Raw genomic sequence first — 12,642 nt, 5'->3', positions numbered from 1 at the left:
CCATTTTGTAGTTCTAGTTTTTTTTCAGCTGTCAGTGATCTTAGTTTTTAACTGTCTTTCTGTGACATACATTTATATATATGTTTCACATGTATACATTACATATTACTTATAAATCATAGCTATTTATATACAATTATACTTATATAATTATATAATCATACAATATTTAAATTTTTTAAAACATTCATCTCACTGCAAATTTCTGCAATATAACTAAGTTATAATAGTTTTACATGAAGTTTAGAATTTCTGATATACCATAAAAATAACTCAACCACTCAATTACTTAATAGTAATATTCTAAATGTATTAAAACTATTCAAAGCCCTTTAACTCAATTATTCTCTATCTAAAGATAATATAATCAGAATACATATAAAGACTATGTATAAAGCATTCATATCACCAATATTTTTTAAATAAAATAATGGGAATAACATAAATATCAAAACAGCAGGGGAAGATGGCAGGATTGCTTGAGGTCAGGAGTTTGAGTCTGCAAAGAGCCATGACTGCACCACTGCACTCCACCCTGGGCAACAGAGCAAGACCATATTTCAAAAAAAAAGAAAAGAAAAGAAAACAACAACGCTGGCACAGTGGCTCATGCCTGCAATCCCAGCACTCTGGGAGGCCAAGTCTAGTGGATCACTTGAGTCCAGGGGCTTGAGGCCTGCTTGACCAATATGCAAAACCTCATCTTTACAAAAAATACAAAAATTATCTGGGCATGGTGGCATGCACCTGTAGCTCCCAGCTGCCCCGGGAGGCTGAGGTGAGAGGATAGCTTGAGCCTGGGGAGGTTGAGGCTGCTATGAGTCCTGATCACACCACTGCACTCCAGCCTGGGCAACAGAGCAAGACCTTGCCTCAAAAAAAAAAAAAAAAAAAAACAATAACAAGGCAATTATTAAATGAATTATATTCCAATTACATAATGGAAAACTACAAAACCATTAAAAATATGATCTCAACAGCTATTTAATGAGAAAAAGTATGTGTAACTAAAAGTGACAAGAATCAGACATCAAATGAAACAAGCAGACAATATTATATAGAATAATTTCAAACTGGTATTTTTAAGAAGGGAACTAAATGGAAAAAATACATTAAAACGTTAACATGGGTTGGCTCTAAATGATAGGTATTTGTCCCTACATTTTCCAAATTTTCTATTATAAGCATGTAATGTTATCACAATCAAGATAAAAGCATTACTTAAAAACAGATTCATAATTTTTTTAAAGCAATTGTCCTGCCTCAGCCTCCCAAAGTGCTGGGATTACAGATGTGAGCCACCACTCATGGCTAGATTCATAATATTGATGTTGTCTGTGATATATGAGAATCAACAAAATATTCCAAAGTTTCATTTTTTAGTTTAAATAATAACAAAGATCTAAACATTTTATTAACTCAGAAAAAGAGAAGTCTACCTTCTGATACATAATACTACCTACAAAGTTTTTGTTCCTGTCACCCCTTCTCTTTGCCCCCAGTCAAACTTGAATGAGATCAAGACTCTAGATCTAACTACCAGTTTACAGGAAATACAGCGGGGCAGAGGAATATGTTAAATTAACAATGTGGACGTAATTGGAAAAATCCAGAATGTGAAACACTCTGTAAGACAACCCAGTTTCTTCAACAAAAAAAATTGCAAAGAAAAATAAAGCAGAAACCTAGGCCTGGTGTGGTGGCTCAGGCCTGTAATACCAGCACTTTGGGAGGCCAAGGCAAGAGGACTGCTTGAGCCCAGGAGTTCAAGGCCAGCCTGGACAACATGGAGGAACCCCATTGTGATCAGAAATATAAAAATTAGCCAAGCATGGTGGTGCACGCCTGCAGTCCCAGCTACTCAGGTGGCTGAAGCAGGAGGATCACTTGAGCCTAGGAGATTAAGGCTGCAGTAAGCTGTGATTGCACCATTGCATTCCAGCCTGGGTGACAGAGTAAGAAACTGTCAAAAAAAGAGAAAGAAAGACAGCAGAAACCTATACAGTTGTCCTTCAGTATTATGGGGGATTGATGCAGGACACCCCTCAGATGCCAAAATCCATGGATGCTCAAGTCCCCTTACATAAAATAATTTAGTATTTGCATATAACCTACACACATCTTCTTATATACTTTAAATCATCTCAAGATTACTTATAATACCTAATACAATGCATACACATCCCTTCATTCGCACAGATTCAATGCAGTACTCAGTAGAAGGCAAATTCAATTTTTACTCTTTGGAATTCTGTGAAATTTTTTGCCAAATATTTTTGATTTCTGATTGGCTGTGTCCATGGATACAGAACCCACAGAGGACCAACTGCACCTGAAAATTTGAACACCGATTGGCTAACTGATATTAAAGAATTGTCAACTTTTTTAGGTGTGATAAAGGTATTATATTTTTTAAAGAACCCTTATCTATATCTAGAGTTATACAGGTATACCTTGGAGATCTTGCAGGTTGTTTCACACTACCCTAATAAAACAAATATTGCAAAAAGCAAGTCATGCACGTTTTTTTGGTTTCTCAATGCATATAAAAGCTATGTTTGGACTATACTGCAGTCGATTAAGTATGCAATAGGATTATATCTTTAAAAATCGATGTACATCCTTAATTTAAAAATATTAATATTTTACTGCTGAAAGATGCTAATAATCATCTGTGCCTTCAGCAAGTCATAATCTTTTCCCTTTTTAAAACTTTACAACTTTTATTTTAGATTCAGGAGGTACATGTGCAGATTATCTGGGTATACTGCATGATGCTGAGGCTTGGGGTACAAATAATCCCATCATCTGGGCTTTTCAACACTGCTCCTCTTCCCCCATCAGTAGTCCTCAGTTTCTAATGTTGTCATCTTTATGTCCATGAGTTTTACGTCCAATGTTTAGCTCCCACTTATAAGTGAGAACATGTGATACTTGGTTTTCTGTTCCTGTGTTAATTCACTTAGGATAATGGCTTCAAGCTGCATCCATGTTGCTGCAAAGGACATAATTCTTTTTCATGGCTGCATAGTATGCCATGGTGTATATGTGCCACATTTTCTTTACCCAGTCTACCACCGACGAGCATCTACGTTGATTCTATGTCCTTGCTATTGTGAATCGTGCTGCAATATATAAAAGTGCATGTGTCTTTTTGGTAGAATCATTTGTTTTCTTTTGGATATATACCCAGCAATGGGATGGCTGGGTTGAGTGGTAGTCGTATTTTAAGTTCTTTGAGAAATCTTCCAATTGCTTTCCACAGTAGCTGGAACTAATTTACATTCCCATCAGCAGAGTTTATAACCATTCCCTTTTCTCTGCAGTCTTGCCAGCATCTACTGTTTTTCTGACATTTTAATAATACCCATTCTGCCTAGTGTGAGATAGTATCTCACTGTGATTTTGATTTGCATTTGTTTGATGATTAGTAAGATGGAGCATTTTTTCATATGTTTGTTGGCCACTTGTATGTCTTCTTTTGATAAGTGTCTGTTCATGTCTTTTGCCTGTTTTTTAATGGGGTTGTTTTTTGCTTGTTCAATTGTTTTAAGTTCCTTGTAGATTCTGGATATTGGATATCTGTCAGATGTATAATTTGTGAATATTTTCTCTCATTCTGTAGGTTTTCCGTTTACTCTGTTGATAGTTTCTTTTACGTGCAGAAACTCTTTTGTTTAATTAGGTACCACTTGTCAACTGTTTTTGTTGCAATTACTTTTGAGGACTGAGTCATAAATTCCTTCCCAAGGCAAATGTCCAGAATAGTGTTTCCTAGGTTTTCTTCTCGTATTCTTATAGTTTGAGGCATTACATTTAAATCTTTAATCCATCTTGAGTTAATTTTTGTATATGGTGAAAGGCAGGAGTCCAGTTTCATTCTTCTGCATATGGTTAGCCAGCTAACCCTGCACTGTTTTTATTGAATAGAAAGTTCTTTCCCCGTTGCTTGTTTTTATTGACTCTGTCAAAGATCAGATGGCTGTAGTTATGAAGCTTTACTTCTGGGTTCTCTATTCTGTTCCATTAGTTTATGTATCTGTTTTTGTACTAGTACCATGCTGTTTTGGGGATTGTAGCGCTGTAGTATAGTTTGAAGTTGGGTAATGTGATGCCTCTAGCTTTATTCTTTTTGCTTTAGGATTGCTTTGGCTATTAAAGCTCTTTTTTGGTTCCAATATGAATTTTAGAATAGGTTTTTTCCTAGTTATGTGAAAAAATGGCACTGGTAGTTTGATAGGAATAGTGTTGAATCTATAGATTGCTATGGGCAGTATGGTCATTTTAATGATATTGATTCTTCTAAACCATGAACATGGAATGTTTTTCCATTTGTTTGTGTCATCTAGAGTCATCCTTTCACTGGTAGAGGGTATTGCCTCATTGATGGCTGCAGACTGATCAGGATGGTGATTGTTGACGGCTGGGGTGGCTGTGGCAGTTTTAAAAACTAAAACAATGAAGTGTGCCACATGGACTGACTCTTCTTTTCACAAGAAAATTTATCTGTGGCATGCAATGCCATTTCATAGCATTTTACCCACAGTAGAACTTATTTCAAAATCGGAGTGAATCCTCTCAAACTCTGCCATTACTTTACCAATTAAGCTTATATAATACTCTATATACTTTGCTGTCATTTCAACAATGTTCATGGCATCTATACCAGGGGTAGATTCCACCTCAGGAAACTACTTTCTTTGCTCATCCGTAAAACTTCTCATCATTAGTTTTATCATGACATTGCAGCAATTAGTCATCTCTTTGGGCTATACTTCTAATTGTAGTTCTCTTGCTACTTCTCCACCTCATCTGCAGTGACTTCTTCCACTAAAGCTTTGAACCCCTCATAATCATTCATTAGGGTTGGAATCAACTTCTTCCAAAGTCCTTTTAATGCTGATATGGCAGCTATAGTCTTACAAAACGTACAGTTGACCCTTGAACAACATAGGAACTAGAGGTACTGGCCCCTCATACAGTTGAAAACTCTATGTATAATGTTTGAGTCCCCAAAAACTTAACACTAATCTAATCAGAAGCCTTACCAATAGCAAACAATTAACACATATTTTGTTTATTATATATGGTATTCTTACACTAAAGAAAGCTAAATAAAATGTTACAAAGAAAATCATAAGGAAAATCAGATGCAGTGGCACACTCATAGTCCCAGCTACTTGGAAGGCTTGAGGCAGAAGATGTTGTGTCGGGACAAAAGTAATTAAAATATGGCAAAAGCTGCAATTACTTTTGAACCAACCTAAATAGCTTGAGCCCAGGACCTTAAGAGTGTACTGCACTATGATCACACCTATGAACAGCCATTACACTCTAGCCTGGGCAACCCAGCAAGACCCCGTCTTTAAAAAATTATTAAAAAGGGCCATGCACAGTGGCTCATGCCTGTAATCCCAGCACTTTGGAAGGCAGAGGCGGGGAGGCTCACATGAGGCCTGGAGTTAGAGACCAGCCTGACCAACATGGAGAAATCCTGACTCTGCTAAAAATACTAAAAAATTAGCTGGGCATGGTGGCTCATGCCTGTAATCCCAGCTACTCAGGAGGCTGAGGCACGAGAATCACTTGAGCCTAGGAGGCAGAGGCTGCAGTGAGGCTGAGGTTGCAGTGAGCTGAGATCATACCACTGAACTGCAGACTAGGTGACAAAGTGAGACTCTGTCTCAAAAAAAAAAAAAAAAGTCGTATAAAAGAGAAAATACATTTACAACACTGTACTGTGTTTACTGACACCATAAGTTTACGTCATCTTTTCACAAAATCAATTGTCTGCCTGAAATGGCAGGTGACCACAGCTGCAGACCTCAAATGACAGAACACATCAAACAATTCAACTTTTTTTTGTAATGTCATGAGTTTTCTCTGCTTCTTGGGAGCACTTCCAGCACCACTAATGGCACTTTGTATGGGTCCCATGGTATTATTTATTCCAGGTTTACAGTATTGTATTAAATATGATGAAAAATGAAAACTGAGACATCACTTTTTACTGAGATACACTATTTACTGGAGAGATTAACTGCTCAAGCAGAGATGATTAGTGTCACATGGGGTTTTAGGTGAATATTCACAACACTTGAACTCATTGCAATAGCAACAGGAAGTGGCTACAAAATTATTACAGTAGTATAGTATGTACCACAGTTAATTTTATGCAATTACGATTTATACTGTAGCTTTTATGTTTACATTTCTTTACCTGTTGTTTACATTACTGCAAATGGTATGTATAGTCTATAAGCATTTGTATGCATAAGTTTTAATAAATTTTAATTTAGTATAACACATTTGTGTATATTTTATGGTAGTAAACAATATAAGACTAGCATGTACATATATTTTATGCACATGACATACCTTTTTTTTCTTTTTTCAATATATCTAGGCTACATGGTGCATATTTTTTCAAATTGTCTCAAATCTCAAAAAAAAGTTTCCACTACATATAAGTGGACCCACACAGTTCAAAAACATGTTGTTCAAGGGTCAACTCTATTTCTTAAACAAGATTTGAAAGTCAGGCTGGGCCCAGTGGATCATGCCTGTAATCCAAGCACTTTGGAAGGCTGAGATGGGTGGACTGTTTTGAGGCCAGGAATTTGAGACCAACATGGTGAAACCCCATCTCTACTAAAAATACAATAACTAGCAGGGTGTGGTGGCATACCTCTGTAATCCCAGCTACTCGGGGGGCTAAGGCACAAGAATCACTTGAACCTTGGAGGCGGGTTCTACAGGCACAAGCCACCATACCTGGATATTTTTTTTATTTTTTATAGAGACGGGGTTTGTCAAGTTGCCCAGGGTGGTCTCAAACTCCTGAGCTCAAGTAATCTGCCCATGTCTTACCCCCAAAGTGCTGGGATTACAGGCATGAGCCATTGCACACAGCCAGAATAAATGTAACATCATTTTTAGTATACGGGCTGCCAAGGCGAGCACAAATTTAACATCATTCTTAAGGGCCCTAGGATTTTCCAAATGGTGAATGAGCACTGGCTTCAGCTTGCCAGGCATTGACTTCTCTCTAGCTATAGAAGTCCTAGATGGTGTCTTCTTCCAATACAAGATTGTTTAATGCACACTGAAAATCTGTTGTTTGGTGACGCCACCTTCATCAATGATCTTAGCTAGATCATCGGGATCACTTGCTGCAGCTTCTCCATCACACTCGCTGCTTCAGCTTGCACTTTCACGTTATAGACATGGTTTCTTTCCTTAAACCTCATGAACCAACCTCAGCCTGTTCCTAAGCTTTCTTCTGCAGCTTCCTCACCTCTCACAGCCTTCACAGAACTGAAGACAGTTAGGCCTTGCTCTGAATTAGGCTTTGGGTTAAGAAAATGTTGTGATTGGTTTGATCTCCCATCTGGACCACTCAAACTTTCTCCATATCATAAATAAGCCTGTTTTGCTTTCTTATCATTCCTGTGTTCAGTGGTATAGCATGTTTAATTTCCTTCAAGAACTTTTCCTTTGCATTCACAACTTGGCTAAACATTTGGTGCAAGAGTCCTAGCTTTCAGCCTATTTTGGCTTTCAACACACCTTCCTAACTAAATCATTTCTAGCTTTTGATTTAAAGTGAGAGACATGCAACTATTCCTTTCACTCGAACACTTTGAGGCCATTTTAGTTACTAATTGGCCTAATTTTAGTATTATTGTGTCTCAAGAGTGGGAAAGAGACGGGGAACAGCTGGTCAGTGGAGCTGTGAGAACACAAACAACATTGATCGATAAAGTTCACCATTTTATATAGGTGTAGTACGTGGCACTCTGTAACAACGACAATGGTAACATCAAAGATCACTGATCACAGGTCACCATAACAGATAATTGTAATTTAAAAGTCTGAAATACGCAAGAATTACCAACATATGACAGAGGCACAAAGTGAGCACATGCTGTTGGAGAAATGGCACCAAAAGACTTACTTGATGCAGGGTTGCCACAACCCTTCAATTTGAAAAAAAAAAAAACAAAACACATGGTACCTGTGAGGCTCAACACAGTGAAGTACAATAAAACAAGGTATGCCTGCATATTAAAATCGGATTTAAATGAAAAAATAAGTGTGAAAAAAATGAACCTAAGAGTGTACTTACAAAACAGTGATGGTATTATATATAAATGGCAAAAAAGTAAAATTATTATTATAAAAAAACTACCTACTTTGGTTACAAAGTAGCATTTATAGTATGGTCCCATTTCTGTAAAATTATATATAAATACACATGGTAGGATTTCAGGAGAACTTTTCTATTATACCTTTCTATGGTTTGTTTCTTTAAAATAATGATTATGCATATTTTAGTAATCAAAATAAGAGTGGAATTTTTTTTTGCGGGGGAAGTAGGGTGTAACATTTATCTGTTTCTCAAGAATACTTGATTATTCCGAAAGGTTTTAAATGGGCACTAGCCAAACTGTTATATCTATGTTTAAAAAGTGGCTCAATTCTGTATCTAAAGTACAGTAACAACAGACCCAGCCTTTGTTACAATGTATTCCATGAATGCCAGAAAGCTGCCTAAGGTCAGACAGGGATTGAAGGAAGGTAGGGCAGTGACAATAACCTACCTGGAAGTGAGCGCACAAATGACCTTGCTCCACTGCTCCACCACTGCTGGGTGATGCCTCCAGTTAGCCACCATCTCCTTGGCTGTTTTCCAATAAGGAGGTGTTGGGAAGCACCGAGTACAAGCTAGTAACCACACCTCAAAGAGAACACCAATCAACTTCTCTGCTAGATTCTCAGCAATGCCACCTTACCAACGAAAAGAAAACACATCTTTGGCAAACTTATTTTTAAAGCAGAATCTTTAAGTCACTGATGTGGGAGAACTGGTCAAAAAATTAAAGTAAGTGCAATGTTAAGTTTTGACTTTCAAATAATCATTTAATAGTAAAAATGAGAAGTAATGCTTAGGAGTTCCTGTGCCCAAAATCATAGATACATCAAAAAATTTCTACTTTGAAAGATTTCAAGTTGTCCTGTTCAATTCTTATTGAAGGCCTTAATCCTCCAGCAAGGGGGACAGGCGGACACAGGGGAGAAGGTAAAGGATGACTGACTATGATGACTGACTACTATGAGTCAGTTTCTATGCCAAATAGTTCATACAAATGACCTCATATAATCCTCACATTAATTCTGCAGGATAGGTATCTGTAATACCTAATACCAACTACTAATTATATCCATTTTGAAGATGAGAAAACTTAGATTCGGAGAGTTTAAGCAACTTCTTCAACTTCATGCAGCCAGTAAGTGAAGGAATCACAACAAACACCCATGTCTTTTTACCTCCAAACTTTGCCATACAATGCTCCAAGTATTTGAAAGCCACCCTTCAAGGTGGGGAGAGAGAGAGAGAAAGACAAATAATGGAGCAAAAGGACTGGTGTTGGGAAGGACAGAGCCTTAACCATGAAAATGGGATGTTCCCCTGTTCTAAGTCCTGGAACCAGGTGGAAAAATAGCAGTGGTCTTTACACTGCACAGCTTCAGAAGGCAAAGTTGGGACTCACAGGAAAAGTTATAAGAATGTGTGTTTCAAATGAGCAAAACCAAAGTTTCAACAACAAAGAGCCCAAGAAGGGGATGAATTGTCTGCCTCATGCTGTTGAGACCCCTGGCATGAGGAGTAAGCAATAGAGAGCTGATGAATCAATGACTGGCCAGCTATTGTCAATACCAGACAGAGTACTCCTATCAACGCATCCCTTCCCACACTGAAATTCCATGCTTCCTTTTAGCTATTTCCCTGAACACTGCATCTGTGTGAGAACACAAGCACAGTCACGTGTGTTAGTAAACAGAGTATACCGATGAATAAGCAACAAGAGAACTTGGAACTAGATGATCAACTTATAGTTTATATACATTGTGCTATATACAAAGCAGGGATTCTGAAATACACCGTAAAGTCATAAAACTGGAGGCATTTTAATGGCTAGCTAATGAATGGCAAACTGGCACACTTCCAAATAGAACAGTTAGAAGACTTTGGAAGTTTCATTTGCTGAGTAAAATATCTTCTGTCACTATCAAGTTTTCAGACTCTACTTTGATAACTACTTTGTAATACCATTATCTATAGGCTCTAATTTAATTGGTTAGTTGTTTCTTTTTTTTCTTTTTCTTTTTTTTTTTTTTTGAGACGGTGTCTTACTCGTCGCCCAGGCTGGAGTGCAGTGACACGATCTTGGCTCACTACAACCTCCGCTTCCCAGGTTCAAGCAATTCTCCTGCCTCCGCCTCCTGAGTAGCTGGGATTACAGGCGTCCACCACCACACCTGGCTAATTTTTGTACTTTTAGAAGGGATGGGGTTTCACCATGTTGGCCAGGCTGGTCTCGAACTCATGACCTCAGGTGATCCGCCTGCCTCGGCCTCTCAAAGTTCTGGGATTACAGGTGTGAGTCACCACACTTGGCCAGTTGTTTCTTATATAGGCTCTATCCTAACTTTTTTTTTTTTTTTTTTGAGACAGAGTTTTGCTCTGGTTGCCCAGGATGGAGTACAACAGCATGATCTTGGCTCACTGCAACCTCTGCCTCCTGGGTTCAAGTGATTCTCTTGTCTCAGCCTCCCAAGTAGCTGGGATTACAGGCGTCCACCACCACGCCCGGCTACTTTTGGTATTTTTAGTAGAGATGAGGTTTCACTATGTTGGCCAGGCTGGTCTCAAACTCCTGACCTCAGGTGATCCACCCACCTTGGCCTCCCAAAGTGCTGGAATTATAGGCATGAGCCACTGCGCCCGGCCTATCTTATTAAATGAGCTACTGTTCCCACCATTATCAAACATGCACAATTCACTGAGTCCCTCCCTATATCAGCAAAATTATTACTGAAGATAAAATAACTTCATTAGTGTTAAAGTTATATTGTGCCTGAGGGTTTCCATTCTAAGAACTGTTCATCTTCGTTTGTAAACCGTTATGCCAAAATTTAAATCCCCAATGAGTCTACCACTCACTGAGTTTAAAGATGAACTGTATTTGGAGCTCAGAAATAAATCAGAAAAATAAATAAATAAATAAACAAACCTTGAACAGTTGGTGGGGCCAGAAGTATGTCATTAATCTGCAGAAGAAACAACAGTAAGACTTCCCAGGTTTCTCGGGCCATGAGAGATGACTCACGGGCCAGTTTCTGAATGGCTCTCAGGACCTGTAAGCATAGTCGAATCTGACTGGAACCCTGTTCCTGTCTGAAGAAGATAGACAGATATCACTGGCAAGCCTGAAGAAGAGACAGCAACAGCTTCAGGACAGGTGACTTATGGATGTGGCAAGCAGTGGTCCAGTGAAGCTCCCTAATATTATCAGCAGAGAGGGCTAGGCATACCATCTTCAGTTTAAAGCTACTTCTTACTCATCGTAAAGTTCAGCACTCTGGGTTCTAAACCTACCACTCCTATGAGAACTGGAAAGCTTCTGGGAGGAAGGCAGGAATACTAGAATATAAACTTCACTTCTGGATTTTCTATGTCTAACACAGGCCTAACATATAATAGCAGGCACTCAATAGGTTTTTGTTGAATTAACAAGTAAATACCCACAGCCACCCTTGCTGCTTACATTTAAGCAGAACGACCTTGGTATTCTTGTTTAATTTTTAAAAACACATATTTGTAAGAATTCTACATGTGATTTTACAGTGCTCATAGTCCCTCTGAAGCTAAGGTCTATTAGAGAAGGGCCTAAGGGCCAGAAGGAATAGCCTAATAGGTCCCCAAAATTGATGAGGTATGTAGGCATTGCTTCAGAAATAAATACCTGCTACTGCTGCTCTAATTTTAGAAAAAGACACGTAGCCAGAGATGGAGGCTCCAAGGTTCCCAGGATACCCTGGAACAACAGTTTTAAAACTCACTGCAGGACTGTTTTTTCCAAGGGAAATCTCATAAAGAAAAATTATCTATATAACAGATCAAAGTATTTTGGCTAGGACTGAGGATGAAGATAGAGGTCCAGGCCCGAGCCCTCACCCTCACTTTCCAAAGTAGAACAGTGAGAATTTTGAGAATAGCAGGAAATCCACTGTATTAGCAAGTGGTAAGCTGGCCTCCAGATCTCTTATGGGAAACCCCAAAAAAGTATCTAATATTACTGAAATAAGTCTTGAGGCCAAGTTTCTACATATTGTCATTTGTCACAAAGAACTGATAGAAACATATCTGAATCAGATTGGGGAGTTTCCTCAAGAAATTCCAGAAAATGAAGTGAGTTCCCTTAGAACTGTCAACCCAACCTTAGAATAGAGATTCTCAGATTCTGGGCTATGATGCGGAAAACCGGTCACTTACCCTAGAGTTGAAAGCAAATGACACCACTAAGTTTTCCCTAAAGTCACACCTAAAGCAAAATGATGAGAAAATTGCCTAGGAAGAACCAAGCACCCTCAGGAGTGGGGAGATGTTCCACATTCAGCTAAAGGTGGATCTAGTCCAGGTAAAGCCCTAAGGTTCAAGCTTGTGTCTACTGCTCTGGCTTACTTGAAGAAGAATAAAAAACTACGGCCAGGCGTGGTGGCTCAAGCCTGTAATCCCAGCACTTTGGGAGGCCGAGACGGGCAGATCACGAGGTCAGGAGATCGAGACTACCCTGG

General features: G+C 38.6%; 1 protein-coding gene across 8 annotated transcripts in view; it reads right to left on the bottom strand.

Annotated features, from left to right (window-relative positions):
- LOC116270809 (ral GTPase-activating protein subunit beta-like) overlaps positions 1-12,612 on the bottom strand; it is an 80,396-nt gene extending 67,784 nt beyond the window's left edge. For 6 of the 8 annotated variants that reach the window (XM_031656760.1, XM_031656763.1, XM_031656762.1 and 3 more), the window contains exons 1-2: positions 11,079-12,610; positions 8,604-8,790 (exon numbers count right to left, since the gene is read on the bottom strand). In XM_031656760.1, the coding sequence (XP_031512620.1) occupies positions 8,604-8,790; positions 11,079-11,160 (269 nt within the window). In that variant the 5' untranslated portion in view covers positions 11,161-12,610. Of the gene's footprint in view, positions 1-8,603; positions 8,791-11,078 lie in introns of all 8 variants that reach the window. The other 2 variants (XM_031656767.1, XM_031656761.1) reach the window with 2 other exon arrangements.
- Between the last annotated feature and the right edge of the window lie 30 nt (positions 12,613-12,642).

This window comes from Papio anubis, chromosome 16 (genome assembly GCF_008728515.1).
Source record: "Papio anubis isolate 15944 chromosome 16, Panubis1.0, whole genome shotgun sequence".
Classification (NCBI taxonomy): Eukaryota; Metazoa; Chordata; class Mammalia; order Primates; family Cercopithecidae; genus Papio; species Papio anubis.
The sequence above is the reverse complement of the archived record's forward strand: the minus strand, read 5'-3'. Positions and strand labels throughout refer to the sequence as shown.